At 38.4% G+C, this 19,919-nt stretch overlaps 1 protein-coding gene and 1 non-coding gene across 2 annotated transcripts; one reads left to right on the top strand and one right to left on the bottom strand.

The window, feature by feature from the left end:
* Positions 1-1,521: 1,521 nt before the first annotated feature.
* Positions 1,522-10,242, top strand: LOC139745204 (stromelysin-1-like). The gene is made up of 7 exons (XM_071655611.1): positions 1,522-1,892; positions 2,859-3,160; positions 4,075-4,242; positions 6,388-6,488; positions 7,679-7,823; positions 8,683-8,940; positions 10,133-10,242. The coding sequence occupies exons 1-7, from the start codon at positions 1,522-1,524 to the stop codon at positions 10,240-10,242; spliced, it is 1,455 nt and encodes a 484-aa protein (XP_071511712.1).
* On the bottom strand, positions 7,080-7,151 carry Trnag-ucc (transfer RNA glycine (anticodon UCC)). The gene has a single exon. It is a non-coding gene; the product is annotated as a tRNA-Gly (tRNA).
* Positions 10,243-19,919: the final 9,677 nt, after the last annotated feature.

Here is a 19,919-nt window from a genome sequence, read left to right as displayed (position 1 = left end):
GTCTGTTGGGTTATTGCCCAATACACTATTTTTCGGAACCTGAACCTAGGTCGCCTAGAAACTCCACCCATCGACATAATTGGCTTTAAAGATTAATGAACAAGTCAACTTGATCGCACTATATTCATGGGTTTCGTTGCAAGCTGACAAAAAAAAAAGAAAGTTACGGCGACAAACCGTGCAGTTTGAAAGTAAACACCTAGGTGAATTCTACGAAGAACTAATCTTCCAATTTCGAGTCAAGATTCCTGGAACTAATTTTATTTTCTAGCGGAATTTTCTTGTCATTACAACAATCAAAGTCATCCACAATCATGCCGGTTGACGAACGTCAAATCGTATTCGGTTTACGGCCAAGGCGACTGCTCAATTGTAACACTACACGCCAGTAATTTCCTCTGCAAAGAACATCGATGTAACTTCATTGAGACAAGTTTCGATGGAGTATGATCGTGCAATTCTACGCATTACCACCAATTTATGAGGAATGAACATGTAAAATACACAGCCGTCACATCCCTCCCTTCCGTGGCACGTTCGCTCGTTAGGGGGCAAACGCGTTAAAGAATTCAATTAGCCAAACCCGACGGAGTTGTCCTTAAACTCATGCGAGCGATCCCGCTGTGTTCACTTCGCGTGTGACCAGGAGAAGCTGTGAAGAGGGACTGTTAACTTCATAAAGGAGTAAAAAGCGCAGATTTCATCCTACCGGCATGCCTTGGGCTGCTACTTGAACTTGAGGCATACTCGCGAAGCGGGTCATATGTCGCGAATGCGGGTCGTAAGTTCAAGGTGGGGGAGACTTGGTGGTCTACGTGATGTAAACACAAACTTTGAAAGATTTTAAAATGATGGAGAGTGGTCAGACCTGGTTTCTTTTAACCCCCTTTCTTATTGCTCCTTCGAACAAATTGAGGGGAAGAGAATGATGATAAAAGTATTTAATGAGAGCAAGATCCATCTTAAAATATTTGTGTCAGTTCCGGTTGGAGAGTGCTTACTTTCAAATTTTTAATGATTTATCTGTGTATATGCACTCTTCTTATTGCTATGCTGCAGCTGTGTCTCTTTTGTATCTCTTTAATTATGTGTGTATAATGATGAACACGGTTGATATTTGACCAAGTAGACAATGTGGTGGTTATACATTAGTGCCAGCCACGAGCAGTTTGTTATGCTCAAACTTGTTATCTCCAAACATTTATTTCCCCTACATGACGCCGCTCTCCTCAGACACTCTGTAGCCATCATCGCCATCACTATAACTTGTGCCACGCTGTTACAGAAATTTGCGGTTGTGGACTTTGTTTTTTGTCTATTTTGTGCAGTTCTTCGAACCATGTGTTGCTGATGTGGTCGTTTGCTACTCAGCTGTTCACGCTTTGATGAAAAAAAGAAAGAAATATCTTTGGAAAAAGAAGTAGAAATAGACAAGAGTCCCAGTCGTGTTGTTCATACAAGTCACACTTTGAATTCAATGCGTTTGTGCACTTATGTCCTTATACACCCTTGCAGGAATTTATGTCAAAATACGGCTACCTCAAGGAGCTTACACCTCCAAGTCAGCTCGTCTCGTCTCTGGGCGGCGATAGGCGGCCGTCGCAGCAGTACACGATCACGCCCCCGAAAGAGCGTGTGATGTCAAAGCTGGCTCAGCTTCAGCGCTACCTCCGTGTCCCGACCACGGGAAGACTGGACGATGAGACCATCGAAGCGATGCGGCGACCTCGCTGTGGTATGTCTGATCCTGAAATCAACGAGGTTCTGGAGGAAGAGGACGAGGTGGTGGACGACACGGGTGGGCGTGGCGGGAGGCGGCGGGGTAGGAGACGTCGACCCAAGAGATATGCAATAGCGGGGGACCGGTGGAATAAGAAAATGATAACTTATAGGTAAGCTGTAACAACATGAGGTAAAAGAGTAGAGAGGAAAGAGAGAGAGAGAGAGAGAGAGAGAGAGAGAGAGGGGGGGGGGGGGATACAGAAGGACCAGACGTAGAAATCGAAATGCATCAGACGTCGAATGGCATGTCAATAACGGGACCAAGCTTGTAAGGGTGCGCCGCCCCTTTCCTCCGATAAGCGCGATGCTTAACTGCAGACTTCTAAAGAGGCCTTCGGATCTCACTGGCGCCAGCATCGTGCTCTGCATTAGAAAATATCGTAGTCGGTAGGTCAATGGCAGTCACCGAGATAAGACGGGATTATGAGAAGATTTGTATAATATTTGTATGAATATACAAGAAATCAAGCATTGAGAAATGTATTACCTTATGATTTTCAATGAAGTAGAATTACAACTTTATCCTCCCGTAATCGTATACTACTTTGAAGTACCCTGACATAAGTGCATTACAAAGGAAAAGGAATGCTTCTCAACGTTGACGAGGCACCAAACTGCCGTGAATATGACGGCTTGTTAAGATCATAAGCCCTCGTTCGACTGTTTTGATCTAATAACTCAAATGTGTCCTGAGAAACCATTAATCCGCAGAGTGTGTGGCTCACAGAGTGATGAGCGAATGTGAAGACATGCGCGGCACTCCGCAGATGTGACGCATGCTCATTGCGGGCTCACGCCGAGGTTTTGTTAGCCTCAGTCAAACCTGGACGACTTGGTTATATTTATAAACGATATGATATTTGAATTGACTCATTCAATTTACTTTATTTCCATCCAATAAAAGGTAATAGATAATGCAAAGCATACGGTGAGAAATTAAATTTAAACAAAAAAGTAGAGTAAATAATATTATGATTCGAACATCATATTCTACACCCGTTGAATGCAAGAGGAAAGCAATTTTTGCATCTAAGTCATTGCTTTGTTTCGTTTTTTTATACTACAAAACACAACAGCGTACTGAGCTATCCGACGAGCGTGTGGATCCCGCGGAGAAAGGTCCAAGATTCGGTCTCGAGGGCGCTGCAGCTGTGGAGTGACGTCACACCCTTGAACTTCCGAATGCTGGACGACTACGACGAGGAGAAAGCCGACATCTACGTCAGCTTCTCCAAGTACCGCCACGGAGACCCGTATCCGTTCGACGGGCCCGACGGCACCATCGCCCACGCCTACCTCCCCAACGGCCACTTCGGTGACCTCGATGGAGACGTTCACTTCGACGACTCGGAGTTGTTCTCCTATGATGGCGATTCAGGTCAGGATCCGGATTGTCACTGTGGTCGGGACCATTGTTCGCAGAACCTCTTCACACTCTGTTCCTACGAATATAAATTGTGAATAGTTTGCCAAAAAATCTTAATGTTCAAGAGGAAACAACAAGATCTTCATTTCGAAGAAACCTAAAAAATCACTTGTTAAAAGAAGTTTAGTGATGAGAAGAAATTTCAGTGTTTAGTTTAATGTACTTCTATAGTACAGTTACTTTAAAAGAGTAGACATTGCAAGAAGCAGCTTAAATATACCTGTAGCTATAATGGGAGAACCATTCTCGACTAGCACTTGTGCTAACTTTTGGTTCCCCCTTTAACAACATTAGCTTCTGTTTTTCTATTTTTTTTTCGATTATTTTTTTCAGAACCTCTGTCTATGCATATAAATTACATACTTATTCATTCTCTTTGCTTTTTTAGTGATAAATGTATCACAACGAAACTAAATCTGTTATAACACATGTATTCTTATGTAAGGTAGATATATAAGTATGTAAAATATATGCTTGCAAAGCTGTAAGAACCTTGTACAAAATCATTGTATTCTCATACAAATTTCATGTTATTGTATCTTACACTGTGGAATTTCATGTTATCATGTTATCATATTCACATGTATGTTGTTAATAAACTCAACTCAACTCAATTAACTTTCGAATGTTATTTTGTCAGATAGATCTGATAGATAACTGATAGATCATCGTGTGGAATTCACTTTGATATGCCAAACACACAATGTATAAGATTTAGTCGGATCATTAATAATAATCATAATGTATGATCGGTCGTTAGGAAATGCAGTGCCTATCCCGCTTTGTTTCGTCAGATTCCATAGCCTCTTACCTGCACGTTTCTGATTTTCGAGAATTATGTTCATGACCTCTGTTTCCCTCTTCAGGGTATAATCTGTACAAAGTAGCGGCACACGAACTGGGGCACAGCCTCGGCTTGGAGCACTCGTTTAAAATGGGATCCATCATGGTTCCCGATTACTCAGGGTTCAAAGGTGACGACCACGAATTCAAGCTTGGCGAGGACGACATCCGGGCCATTCAAGTACTATATGGTAAGGGGATATAATTTGTATCATTATTTCTGCTCGTCATGGAGTGTTTATGATCCCATGATAATGATGATGAGGAATATTTGAAGAGTTTTTTCGCAAAAACCGATAAGTCCATTTTTGAAGATTTTCAAGTACAGCCTCTGTCATAAAGGACAAAATAATACCTTTTAAATGATATATTGGTCATTACATATAAAGGTACATTTTTGAAGTTATGGTCAAAAGAAGCAAAAATTTTCTTATTACTCTCTTTATTTTTCTTGACCTTTAATCGCAAATATCTCCATTTGGCAAATATGGACTTATCAGTTTTTGCGAACAAATTCTTCATTTATATGACCCTCCTCATCTCTGTTTGCCATTATTGTCATCAGCATTATCATCATTATGGAATCATATCAAGTTTTGTTTTTATGCAAATTTTCCGGATCAACAGGGTATATAGGGCCTAATTACCCAAATATTTTTATTAGAGGCAGAGCTCGATCATCAAACGGAGAAAACTCTTCATCATTATACCCTCTATAATAAAGAGTGGGAGGAGAAGATACTTCAAATAAGTGATCGGTATTTAAAAAAAAAACCAAAAAAAAAAAAAACAACAACTGAGGAATAGATACATGTACTTGCGTCACTGGCATTGTATTCATTCTGACAATTTGTTATTTCATCATCATCACCATCATCATCCGTGCTATCAACATTGTTTTCATTATTATTATTATTATTATTATTATTATTATTATTCTTATTGTTATAATTAACACTATAAATATCAATATTATTTTTATTTAGTCGGCATTTGCAAGGCAATAGGCCTACGAGTGAATGGCCAAACAATAGACAAACAAACAAAAACAAGCATAATACAAGGGTATTGGAAAAACCCAATCAATTATCATTGACATCATAATTATTATTATGACCTATTCGTGTTGCCGTTATTGTTATCATTGGTCTCATTGAGATAAAAATATTTGCTGTAATGCATCATTAGTGTCACCTCGGTCAGCATCCATATTAATGACATATTACACACACACACACACACACACATACACACAAACACACACACACACACACACACACACACATATATATATATATATATATATATATATATATATATATATATATATACCGGGTGTCCCAAAAAAAGCGGAACGGTGGATTTTCAGTACCTTACGTTCTAAAGGTGATATAATTTTTCGCAGAAGACAATGATACCAAAATCATTAAATTTGGTTGAGTACTTTTTATTCTACGCCAATTTCTGTATATGCAGTCATTTTCAATTTTTTGCGACTTATGAGATAAAAATTTGGATGCGACACGCGTTCCATACGGTGAATTGTGTAAGCTCGTTGATCCATGTCAATAAAAGATAACGCTTTCATATTGGGCGCGCACACACACACAGGCACACACACACACACACACACACACACACACACACACACACACACACACACTGTTTTTTCCTGGCCCGTGGTCAATGTGAAAGCTGTATCTTTTGTTGACATGCATCATCGAGCTTACACAATGTTCACCGTATGGATCGCGTGTCGCACTCAAATTATCATCTCATAAGTCACAAAAATCAGGCGAAATTTGAAAATGACTGCTTTTTCAGAAATTAGCGTAGAATAAAAAGTATCGAACCAAATTTAATGATTTTGGAATCATTGCCTTCTGCGGAAGATGCTCTTTCTAATGATGTCAAAAAATATATCACTTTTAGAACGCAAAGTACTGAAAATCCACCGTTCCGCTTTTTTTGGGACACCCGGTATATATATATATTTATATAATATATATCATGTATATATATATACTATATATATATATTTACACCAGGGCCCATTTCATAAAAGATGTTAGGATGGCAACTCTTGCTGGAATGGCAACTTCTGATAGCAACAGCCAATCAGGAAGATGGATTCTTGTCATTACCATGACAACTGCCATTCCAGCAAGAGTTGCTATCATGTCAATTTTTTTTTTTTTTTTTAATATAAAATGGGGCCCTGACAGGCTAATGGCAAGTACTCTAAATGAATTTAAAAAAAAATCAGCTAAAGTGATTTCCGTACTCTATCTTCAGTGAACATATTGTATCAATTACTTCCGTTGATCGTTTAACAGGGGATCCTGACGGCCCACAGTACAGAGGGAATCCCAGGGCTGAATGCAACAAGGCATTTGACGCGGCAGATGTCATAGACGGTGTATTGCACGTTTTTAAGGTAGGAGTTCATAAATCCATCAAAGTTTGGAAAAAATAATCGAAACAAAGCATAGAAATGGTAATGACGGTAAAGATAGAATTGACAAAAACATGACCAAACAAGCTTGACAAGCAGCACTGCAACAGAGGGAAATTCGCGATAGTAATATTGATTATACTTAATGATGGATACATGTATATATGTGAACGCTTATTCAAATCATTCTGAAAAAGCATACACACATCTTTTAATGAAATTATTTAATTGTTTCTTTTGTGTGTGTGTTTCACCAAAGTGAAAGTAATTGCAATTTGAACAATGCTGTCGTGCTTTTTGAAATTATATTTGGGTGTATTTTTGTCCGGATCTTCTTCGATAAAGTACTGGTCTCGCAACATTACAGAGTTTTGCGGGAATATAATGATTTGTCCACTCGTGACACACGCTTGTATTTACGTAAGTCCTGTTCATCTCCGCAGTTTGTAGTAATATAGTAAATAAAATTAGGTAATTGCAAAATAGTACTCCATGGTGATAACGATATGCGATTGACTGTTCTATTGATCTCAAAAGGTGAAATACATCTAAAAAAGAAAAAGCAAAACAAGCTGCGTTGGCCGGGAATCGAACCCGGGTCAATTGCTTGGAAGGCAACTATGCTAACCACTATACCACCAACGCTCTTCGGTGTAAGCGGAGGAGTTTAGGTGATATATATAGATTGGAGGTTATTGTGCGTTCGGAATTTGGGTTAGTCTTTGTTCCTAGTCGAGTACTTGGGCTCTGTTGCAGATGGTATTCTGCAGAAGTTCCACAATTTGCACTAGAAGACATAAATGTACATTTACTGCACTGTGTCACACCTCCATGGTCACACAAAGCCTTGTTACATGAATAAGCCGCTGAGACAGCAGTTAAATTTTAGTACTAAATTTTGACGTAGAGGGCGCCATTGTACTTTAAGCCCAACTCGGTCAGTGTTCATTGAATGACACAAGAGGGGCGCACCGGGCGCGCGCCCCCTCTTTATTTTTTATTTTTTGCTAAAACAAAAGAAATAAAAAGATAAAGTGGTGTGTGGGGGGGGGGGGGGGGCGGGGGGCGTGCGCCCCCTTTAATTTTGTAAAGGCGCTTCCCCTTTACGGCATTCCTGGATCCACACCTGAATGGTGCTAACTACCGTTACTCTTTATGTCAACCTTGCTTAGGATCGACGATTCTGGCGGATAAAGAAAACAGGAAAACTGCTTTCTCCAGCTCACGGCGAGAAAACAAAGCGCAGGTTTCCAAGACTTCCTCGCAAAATTGATGGAATATATCAGCGGAAAGATGGTCACATTATAGCTCTAAAAGGTAACAATGTAAGATAGCTAAGTTATGATGGCAGCAACAAGCATAAAAATAGTATTGATTTTATCCAATTTTTTTGCAAAAACAGTGTGTTGATAACATCATCTTCTGAGCTAAGTTCACATTATATGCCACCTGCTCAAGCACTTTCGACCATTCATTATGATAATCATTATTCTGGTGAAATAACCCATTATGTCAAAAAGTTATCAAAATCTCCTGTGTTGTCTAGTTTTGATGCAATCTCTACCACAATGCAAAGTGGCTTCTGTTTGTTTCATATCTGTTGTAAAGGTATAATAACTACGTCTATGAGTTGGTATTGATACATACGTTTGTTACAAGTTTCAAGTCTTAAATACAAACAGCAATGTGATGATGTGCCTTATTAGGCCTAAATGCAATATGGAGGAACTGAAAAACCGTACGTATCAAGCAATGAAATTAGTGTGGTGATTATGAAAAGAAAAATGGTTGACAATACTTTTTACAGCTCTCACTTAAGTTTTTATATGAATTTGAATGCTAAATAGAGATATCCAGTCTTATCAATATATTTGAGATTGAAGCTGCTGAAAAACAAGGAATATAATCAAAATATTAAGTGTGATAACTTTGATATCTTCAAAAATATTTTTGTTATGTGACCAGTGCAGTTAATCATTGAAAAGATATAAGTTTTCTCTATTTGATGATTACCTTACAAATCAAAAAAAAAAAGAAAGTGAAAGTGATGTTTATCTGTTTTTGCACGCAAGCTCTTCATAATTAAACACAGTGTAGTACATGTATCATGTATTCATGATATGCATATATATATATATTCAACAAGATTTTTTTTTCTTTATCTTATTGCTATCAGGCCATATGCATTGGATGTACAAAGGAAAAAAGCTCCTTCCGGGTTACCCTCGTTCAGTGCGCACTCGCAACATGCCAGGTCACGTGAACGCCATTCTACACTTCAAGCAGTACAACAAGACGTACTTCTTCCGCTCATCATACGTGTGGCGGTACGACGAGCGAAGACAGCAGGTGGATGCAGGATTTCCAACTTTCACCAAGGACGTCTTTATGGGAATACAGACGCCAGTAGACGCAGTCTTCCAGTATAAAGACAGTATGCATCTCAGATCTCACTCTATATTCGTCCACTCCTTATTATAAAAACCATCTCTTCCTTACTACTCCATTGTATCCAACGAAATTAGTTTTTTTTTTTTATACATAAGTATTCTACATTATATTTCTGATAAATAATGCATCATCTCCATTTCAGATTGCTTGGCGTGTTTGACACTCCATGATTATACTACAGTCAAACCTGCTTAGCGGCCACCTGTCAATAGCGGTCACCTGCCTTAAGTAGCCACTTTGAAATAAAAGTTTAGTTGTTTTATATTTTGGATCAAAACAGTTAAACAAAAGAAGGAGAAATAGGGAAAAATGCGAGGCAAGAAGTCGCGTCTCAAATGCGATGTTGTGAAGGGACCAATGAGTATAGAAGCTACAGTAACCATACTATACTCTTTGGTCAGAACTACTTTGTGATGTTTTTTTATTGTTTCTTCGAAATTGTTACATTTCACAGAGTGACGGTACGACGCAGTGCGCAATGTCAGAATTGCTTTGTGATGTCACAATTGTTTTGTTCAAAATTGTTACATTTCACCGAGTGACGGTACAAAGCTGCGGACAATTTCAGAATTCTTTTGTGACATCATTTTGCAAATACATGTACTAGTACACAGTCATGTAGTATTTTGCAAAATGTCGTCATAGAAGTGACGTCATTTTGGTACTTCATGAAGTGTCAAACATACCAACATTCTGACAAAGCTAAAAATACCTATAATCACGTGAAGCTCTTTCAACCAATCACTGGATGATGAATTTTTGATCCGCAATATAAATATATACTGTCTATTTCGGGGCTGCGCCCTTCAATGAATACTTAGTAGTAGGTGCATACTATTCTGGGGTCACCTGTGCCCATAGTTTTAACCAGGAACTCTCAAAAAGGTGTAGTCTCATTCCGCCATGCAAGTAAAAGACACGCATTGTTGGCAATCATGATCATGTCAAAGGATAAAGGGATTGGGCAGGAACCGCAGACCTTTTGTTTGCAACCCTAGAGCCTTATCTTACACTGTCTTATGTCAGATATGGTGCTTTTATGACTACAACAAATCATTTCAAGACTGATTTTCACCAATTAATAAACTTTTTTTTTCATTTTCCCTGCCATGAAACAGGTAGTCACTCCATAGCATCCTAACTTTCGTTATTATTCATGTCTGGGTTTTTTTCAGAAAACACTTACTTTTTACAACGGAAGAAGTACCAGCGGTATAGTTCTGTTCACCGCAACGCTGATCCGGGGTATCCGAGGTACTTCGGCGAGGACTTCATTGGATGTTAACCGCTGACCCCGCGATGATTCGGCAATAAAATGTAATAATTATTATACGGAACTGTGTGGCCTCCGATGTCTGGGACTTCATTCACGACACACCGGGTGATGTCAAGTTCGATGCTAGTGCTGGTGTCCGTTATCGAGCTCCGACATCGACGGTGAAATTTATGGCAAACGGTACCGCACACAATATCGATCCCCAACACAATAGTGTTATCTCCACAACACAAATCGAAGTCCTTGGGATCGCGTTGGAATTGCACGACGAAGAAAATCGTGGTCTTGGATCCAGTCAAATATGAAAAAAAAAATGTAGTTATGACTGCTTATTTTTAGACACATGATGGGGAAGACGGATTGAAATGCCACAAATTTCATCCCTTCTCCAAAATATGAGGATATTGATTTTGCTCCCAGGCTCATATTAATGTGGCTATATGTCTAGAGTGTTCGTTCGGGATTATCGGATTATCGCTTGTTCTAGAGTTGAGATAGGGCTTACACCAGCACTTGAAAGGATGGCTGTATCGAACTTGAAATCACCCACCTGATTGCTAAGATACGGCAAGAAAAGCGAGGGGCAAGACAAAAGGATTCGAGAAAGTTCGGTCAACTTACCTCACAGCACTGAAGAAGCGAGATCATTGTACAGCTCTCCGTCCTCTATTATTTGAATCAGCAAGACGTATACCATGGATAGTCTGTCCGTTTGAACTGTCGTCACCTGTAGTAATGTTATTAGTTTTGTAATTACACCAATTAATTTTTCCTTATGAACAACCTGCTCAACTTGGGCGTTGAATGAAATCGCTTCTAAAAATGTTATGTTATTCCCGATGGAGTTAGGGAAGTGTAGTGTATGCAGATTGCATTGTAGGATAAACAAAATCAGAACAACATCTTTTATTTTTCTTCTGCTTCCAAAAATCAATAGCAATAAAAATTAATACCAGCAATCACTTATAGCGTAAAAAGAGATCAGTTAGAGAAGATAGAAAGAATAAAACAGTAAGGATAAATGTCAATAAATGCCAACGAAGAGGAAAAATATCGCACTCATGATGGAAGAGTCCAATTTGCCAAATTGTATGGATTGTTCGTGTGTGAAAGGGTGATATTTGAAGTGATCCTTAAAAACTCTACATAAAATTCGGCACTGCAATATTTTACTCTGTGTAATGAATTCAGCTTACTAAAATCATTGACCGAAATTCGCAAAGGTAGTGTTTTTAGTCCATTGACAACTTTTATTTGATTTGAACCTTTGTCATGTTTGTGAATGATCCTCCCTATTTATGCTGGCATTATGGCACTGGCGTAGCCAGGGGGGGGGGGGGGGGGGGGGCGCGATGGGGGCGGTCGCCCCCCCCCCCCCCCCCCCCCCCCCTAAGATTTGGACCGGGGATTTGGGAGGCGGAAAAAAAAATGCGTGTATACTGTATGCATGCACATGAAGCGGGTCTCCTTTGCAACCTTTCATCAAATAAGATTTTTTTTTTGAATATTTCACTCAAAGTGTGCACCAGATCGTTGAATTTCAATTCAAAATATGCAAAATCTCTCGTGCTTGGGAGGGGGTATCCCCCTCCCAAACCCTCCCCCTCTGTGCCTCTTTCCCTAGCTAAGTACACTTTTTAGATTTACAAAAAATTATGAATAATTCTGAGTGCACAAGACTTATCACTTATATTCCGAAAACTCAAGGTTCCTTCATGTATAAGGGGAATTTCCCCTTTTAATCGACCCTTTCCTCCCTCAGCCCCCCCCCCATTTTTTTTTTTTTTTGGTGATTTCCCAAATGTTGATTCCATCAAATATGCGTATACGAGATATCTCAATTTCAACCTTAAAAAGGCAAAAGCTCCATCGGAAGGGAAGGGTGGAGATAACACTCGCCAACGCCTTCTCCCTGCTCGCCCGCCCCCCCCCCCCCCCGCCATGCATAGAAGTAGACTGTGGCTATACCCAGATCGCTTTATTTCAATTCTAAAAACGCAAAAGCTCCGCGAGCGGGAGGGGGAATCCCCCTTCCCCTAAGCTCTACCTCACTAGACTTTATACATACACACAGATGGTGCACATTCGGAATAAGAGCTAAATTCCGTGATTTTAACACTTCGATGAAAAAGTATTGCACCAAAACTTTGCACCAGATCGCTGAATTTCAGGTCTGAAAACGCAAAATCACCTTCGTGTGGCAGGGGATATGCCCCTATCTACACCCTCGTGTGCATGCTTTTTCTGCTTGATTGCTGAACAGACAGCGTTCATGATATTCAGTGTAAGAATTAATACAAGAAGACTAGTGTATTTAAATTACACCATTTTATAGGTAAATTGTTCAATAATAATCTACACTAAAATATACTGCAACCTTAAACAAGTGGGACTGTTTCAACTCGTTAAAACACGCAAAAACATGCATCAAATTGCACCATTTGCAACGTCAAAATGCAAAAAGTTCTCACCGTGGGAGGGGGGACACCCCCCTCCCACACCCTCCCCTCCCCCCTCGCTCACTCCACTCGCTCGGGTTCAGTCGCGGTCATGATATTCAGTGAAAAGAATTAATACAAGAAGTGCATTTAGATTACACCATTTTAAAGGCAAATTGTTTCATAATAATCTACACTAAAATATACTGCTACCTTAAACAAGTGGGACTGTTTCACGTCGATAAAACGCGCAAAAACATGCATCAAATTGCACCATTTGCAATATCAAAATGCAAAAAGTTCTTACCGTGGGAGGGGGGACACCCCCCTCCCACACCCTCCCCTCCCCCTCGCTAGCTCCGCTCGCCCGGGTTCAGTCGCGTTCATGATATTCAGTGAAAAAATTAATACAAGAAGTGTGTTTAAATTACACAATTTTATAGGCAAATTCTTCAATAATAATCTACACTAAAATATACTGCTATATACCTTAAACAAGTGGGACTGTTTCACGTCGATAAAACGCGCAAAAACATGCATCAAATTGCACCATTTGCAACAACAAAATGCAAAAAGTTCTTACCGTGGGAGGGGGGACATCCCCCGCCCACACCCTCCCCTACCCCACCGCTCGCTCTGCTCGCTCGGGTTCAGTCGCGTTCATGATATTCAGTGAAAAGAATTAATACAAGAAGTGTATTTAAATTATACCATTTTATAGGCAAATTGTTCAATAATAATCTACATCAAAATAAACTGCTACCATAAACATGTGGGACTATTTCACGTCGATAAAACGCGCAAAAATATGCATCAAATTGCACCATTTACGACATCAAAATGCAAAAGGTTCTTACCGTGGGAGGGGGGACACCCCCCTCCCACACCCTCCCCTTCCCCGTCGCTCGCTCCGCTCGCCCGGGTTCAGTCGCGTTCATGATATTCAGTGAAAAGAATTAATACAAGAAGTGTGTTTGAATTACACCATTTTATAGGCAAATTGTTTCATAATAATCTACACTAAAATATACTGCTACCTTAAACAAGTGGGACTATTTCACGTCGATAAAACGAGCAAAAACATGCATCAAATTGCACCATTGCAACATCAAAATGCAAAAAGTTCTTACCGTGGGAGGGGGGACACCCCCCTCGCTCGCTCCGCTCGCTAGTGTTCAGTTGCCTTCATAATATTCAATGAAACGACTTAGTACAAGAAGTGTATTTAAATTATACCATTTTATAGGCAAATTCTTCAATAATAATCTACACTAAAATATACTGCTATATGCCTTAAACAAGTGGGACTGTTTCACGTCGATAAAACGCGCAAAAACATGCATCAAATTGCACCATTTGCAACATCAAAATGCAAAAAAGTTCTTACCGTGGGAGGGGGGACACCCCCCTCCCACACCCTCCCCTACCCCCTCGCTCGCTCCGCTCGCTCGGGTTCAGTCGCGTTCATGATATTCAGTAAAAAGAATTAATACAAGAGGTGTATCTAAATATACCATTTTATAGGCAAATTGTTCAATAATAATCTACATCAAAATAAACTGCTACCATAAACAAGTGGGACTGTTTCACGTCGATAAAACGCGCAAAAACATGCATCAAATTACACCATTTACAACATCAAAATGCAAAAAGTTCTTACCGTGGGAGGGGGGACACCCCCTCCCACACCCTCCCCCCCCCCCCTCGCTCGCTCCGCTCGCTCGGGCTCGGTCGCTTCGCTCCCTCGCAGACTAACCGCCCCCCCTAAGATGAAATCCTGGCTACGCCGTTGCATTATGGTATCACCTTATGTTAAACAAGACACTTTATACGTACTCTAACTCTTCTTTCTTCCTCCATTTTCTTTTTAAAGTATTTTAAGATCAGAGAAATCTTATTCATCTTAATATAAATCACCGCATTATCATTTTCAAGAAGACGGGAGAGAATAGAATGGAGAATGAGTGATCTTTTTTTTCTCCAAATGTTTATTTACCAAGGTCCACTATCATACAAGCACCGCCGGCGCCACGTTTTCAAAAGTGTGCGTGTGTGTGTGTTGGGGGGGGGGGGGCACTTCCGGGTTTCATGAGCTAACAAGCCAAAAATAAAAAAATAAAAATAAAAAAAAAGATCTTCAGCGCAGAAACAAACCTTACCGGACTCACACTTCAAGACTTCAAGGTTTCTATCTATTTCTTTCTAGTGCCACTTACGCACTTCCGGGGTAAAAAAAAAAAAAAAGTGGGGGCTCAAAGTGGTGATACCTTATGTATTCCTTTGTATGGTGCTAAAAAAAGTGTCCCCCCCCCCCGTTCCGCCGGCTATGGACTATGTATTCATGTTGACTAGCGCAATTTCAGTAATTGTTGTTAAGATCTCTCTGCAGTCCATGTATTATAAATACGACCAACACTGACAATGACTGATGTAAATATATTTGAATTGGTACAATATGGTAATCATCATTACTATTTTGTTGTTGCTGTTTCGTCAATTCCGAAGCAATAATCTTGGCTAAAATCGATCTTCCTTGCACATAGATTATTACAGTATTGACAGAAACACAAAGTTGAATTGATGTTCAAACACTTTGTCAGAGATTCGAGAGGAAAATCCACCTATCACCATGTGACTGACCAAAATTTAAATCCATATCAATCTTTCTTATACACTTATTATCGATATCACATCATGAAATCATTTCGACCAAGTAATTGAGTATATATTATTTATGTGCAAGATGGAGATGTTATGAATTGTGGCTCGATGAATCAAAGGAATATACTCAATACGTTTGCTGAAACAGATAGAGGAAGAGTTAACTTAATGAGGCATGGAAGAATGGGATTGAGTACTTTTTTTGTTTTATTTAACGAACAGAAAAAGAACAGTGGTTACTTTTGCAATTTCCGCTTTGTACAAATTTCAAACAAGAAGACTCTAAGATGTGTATATGCTATACTGAAAACATTATAGAGTGATGGATTTGTGCTCCGTACCATTGCAAGTGTTGCAAAACTGATATTCATGTAAATATCAGTTTTAATTTGTAATTATTTTCACATTTCTATCGGCGATTTTGTCATCGTGATGGTCTGTCTGCCACTGCCTTTTTATATCCATTTATTGTTTCGCTGTGTGTCGTTATTTCTCTTTCGCTCTCTCTCTCTCTCTCTCTCTCTCTATATATATATATATATATAGATAGATAGATAGATAGATAGATATAGATATATATGGGCCTATATAATATATATATATATATATATATATAGGCCTATAATATATATATATATATATATATATATATATATATATATATGTATATGCCTTTCAATCCCCCCCCCCCCCTCCCCGCTTACCGCCTCCTCCCGCTCCTTCTTCTGGTTTTATATCTTGCCTTTTTTTTCTTGGTCTATATCATTCTGTTTTCCTGTCCCTATCAACCTCCCCGCGGAAATGTTAATATGCTTATCCCTGGTGATTCTTAAAGATAATCAAAATAAGCTGACATTACGATAGTACTGTTTGGAACTCGATTCCAAATGTTAATCAATGAGAATCGTATGTATGTGTACGTGTGTGTCAAAGTTAATGTTCCGTCAACATCCGTAATTACCACGCCTTGTGCGTCGGCTGATTTTGAGAGAAAAAATTATGAGTATTTTAGATTGATTTAATTATGCCCACATGTGTGCCCTGACTTTTTTACGCACAGAATTCTCCCAGTAAATGTTGTTTTCTAAATCATCTTCGTCCTTGGCCAATGCCAGGGCAGTCCGAATGTGTCAAAGCAAATTCTGATGAAAGTCATTTCCATGGCAACACTGTGTCGCATTAAATTTTTTGATGGTGCGCTTTCGGTTTAACATGTTCTATAATCATGATAATTTTGGACAAGTTTGAGTCCTTGCGAGTACAAGAGGACACAATTTCGTAGTTCTACAATTGATATACGCGGCTCGCTACATGTAATGTTAGAGTATTATAAAATGAATATTCATTATTAACTTTAGTATATAGATTTAAATTTGATGCTGAATGTCTAGTTGATAAGCAGTTTCCTGTGTGTTATAACAATGAGCGATATAGAAAGTCAAAGTAAATGTGCACTATATATAATGTCGTCGTTGTATACGGATATAAAATGTGTGATGAATCAGTTTTGCACGAAGCGCCAAACACCAATTTCCTGCCAATGATTTACCACCACTATACTTGATGCTTAAAAATACTTACTTGGTGCTTAATTATTATGTTCCTCCACAACATTGAGCTTATATAGGAGGTAAACAATATGTGTGAAAGCGAATACTTAACATAGACCGCGGGCAATTTAAGACTACTGAAATAAAGCTTGAAATAAACATGTAACTTCATGGCATTAATTATGTTAACTATAGTGTTTGATGATAGTCGATATCAATAATAATAATTAGACTCCAGGGCAGTGAGTATGTATGATTCATTTCTTTCTTATTTGATGGCATGGTGTCCTCAATATAAAGTTGTCCTCACTAATTTATGACATTATTCGATCAATGGCTTAGTTGTTCAAGAAAGACCCAAGATTAGAAAGAAAGGAAAAGAAAAAGAACTCAAATTCAAATTGGACAAAAAATGCATTACAAGTTTGTTTCTTCATATACTGTATTTAGATTAATCAAATCAGGGGCTGTTACTGTTCAGTGGAATATATAGAGAATGTACTATCAATGATGAGGTCTCTGATTCGAGGCCCTTTAGGCAAGACACTTATCCTCATTGCCTTGCTCTTCGTATGGGATTTGGTTCCATAGTAAGTTATGTTACCTTACAAGCATTCACTTCTTATTCAGCAGATCACGGAAATCTTATTTCATATTCAATTTATTAGAATAAGCCATTAGGTGATTCAAATGAATCAACTGGATATAATTTAGATATACACATCATGACGTTTATGTGAAAGCGAATATGAGGATAGTATACCTTAACTATGGACACAGGCAGTTTTGCTATATTCGAATACCTTATATTTGTGTTGTATTTACGTTTACTTTTTTTAATGACTTACGTATTGTCTTGACATACAGTGGATGAATAAATTTCGTTTTCTGTACTTTTATTTTTTCTTCATATTTTGTGTTGAGGGGAAGAAATATAACAGTTTATTTCTGCATCATCTGCACCGGCAGGATTAATTATTTATTGTCAACTTTTCCTTTGCCAGTGTGTGCCACTGTTACATATACAGTAAAAAAAAAATAGTATGCACTCACTGTACTAGCGTATGTAGGAAGATCTAAGAAGAATTGTCATATAATGGCGCAATGCATTTCGTAGATAACAGCCAAATGCAAGCAATCAATGATGTTGTACATTATTTTGATATACTATTGAAAGTTTCTCATTAAACGCAGTTAGCACAGCCATACACGCTGGCTTTTAAGTTGATTAGTATATCGATGTTATTTTCGTGAAAAAAAAAAATTAATGGAAGATTGAAAGGGAATTCCGGATCAGTTAAATGTTAATTTGATAAGAAAAAGTAAAATCTTAAAAGCACGACAGTGAAAATGCGATCAAAATGGATAAAAGTTAAGGAAGATATGAAATTGTGAATCTTCTCTAATTTTCACAAATCAGTTCTTGAACAGTCATTTCATGTCTGAATATGCAATTGAGAGGGTTGATGCTGTCATCGCCTCGTAACAAAATTACCATATAGTTTGTAGGCCTACACAAAATCTCGAAGCGTCCATTTCTTTAATCAAAACGTAATTATAGGCCTACACCCCATCAGTCTAAAATCCAAATATATCTGACAGGTCATTATTTTGAAGTTGTTTCGTGAGGAATGACATTATTTTTTACACTTGAGGTTTATTAAAAAAAACAAAAGATTGAATTCTCGTCATTTTTTTTCGTACATAAATCAATGAAGACTTGTGAGGTCATGACATCATCAACTCACTTTATCAATGCATTTGCTTACTTGCTTGCTTAATTCAAGTGGTGTTCTCGATCCACAATGGCACTCCAAGTTTGTCTGTCCAGCATTGCGGTCTTTATCTCGTTGGTGTCTAGACCAGTGTCTCTCTTTAAGCATGTCAACAAAGTTGATCACTGGTCTGCCTGGTTTCCTGCTCCCATGCTTGGGCATCCAGTGTATCAGTTTGGAAACAATGCATACATATATTGTATACATAATAATTATATCTAGTATATACACTTAATCCGCTTTTAATTAAATTTTCACTGTCGTACTTATAAAATGTTATTCTTTCTTTTCAGACTGTTCTGGAATCCCCCTTTGATTTACTTTGCGATCGAGTTCGTCATAGTCTGAAAATAAACTAAGGGCTCGTTAATTCAAAAATGAAAAGTCTCGTTGATCTGGAAATGAGAGAGGACTTTCGCAACAACGAACCATATTACATTGACAATCCCGATTAACGAAATCAATTTCATTTTCTAATTAAAGAGACTTGTTGCATTCTGGGCTAAGGAACCCCATTGCATTTTTGGATGAAGGAACCTTATTTCATTTTCGGATTAACATATCTCATTTTGTTTTTGGGAAAAAAACACTTCATTTTGGGAATAACGAATTCTAATTCAGATGTGAATAAACGTGCCCTATTCATTTTGGGAAAGGCGAATTCGCGGGTTTACGAATTTTGAATGTTCTGAATATTCCACATATTTGATTCATCTGCATCAAAACGGCCAATAATTGAACATTGCGTGGAATTGCACACTGAACCTTTTCACATGATTTGCGAAAGGTCGGTATTTGACTGTCTGCATTTTACTCCATATCATCGGTGAAATCAAAACAAATTCTATTTCCAGTATCACATGAATTGATTCAAATACAATGAATTTAAAAAAAATAAATGTAATACAAAATATGTGAACATACATTTAAAAGAGGAAAAACGAACAAAATCAAAGTGTTATTAAAGAGGCCTATATACGTAAAAGACAAATTCAGTGAGATGTTGGCCACTCAATTATTTGGAAATTTTTTTAAAAAGGAAATATTTGGAGCACACTACAAATAGGGCCTACAGGCACGCAAACGAAAGACATAGACTGGACAAAACAACAAGAGACATTGGGAAGAGGCAGTTGGACATGACAACACGGTCTGCCAAAAATGACCCAAGTAATAATGATAATGATAACAAAGTTTTGTTCTAAAAGAAAAATCTAAAAGGTAGACAAGTAAAAAGCTGAATATCTGAGCCCCGTCTTATA

This window comes from Diadema antillarum, unplaced genomic scaffold, assembly GCF_040938485.1.
Source record: "Diadema antillarum isolate AM-2024a unplaced genomic scaffold, OU_Dant_1.0 seq00001240_RagTag, whole genome shotgun sequence".
Classification (NCBI taxonomy): Eukaryota; Metazoa; Echinodermata; class Echinoidea; order Diadematoida; family Diadematidae; genus Diadema; species Diadema antillarum.
This window is presented reverse-complemented; position numbering and strand designations above follow the sequence as displayed.

Coding starts and splice junctions, on each gene's coding strand:
- LOC139745204 (XM_071655611.1), top strand. CDS start 1,522: ATGTCAAAATACGGCTACCTCAAGGAGCTTACACCTCCAAGTCAGCTC. Junction 3,161..4,074: donor CTCCTATGATGGCGATTCAG/GTCAGGATCCGG, acceptor TTCCCTCTTCAG/GGTATAATCTGTACAAAGTA. Junction 7,824..8,682: donor TCACATTATAGCTCTAAAAG/GTAACAATGTAA, acceptor TATTGCTATCAG/GCCATATGCATTGGATGTAC.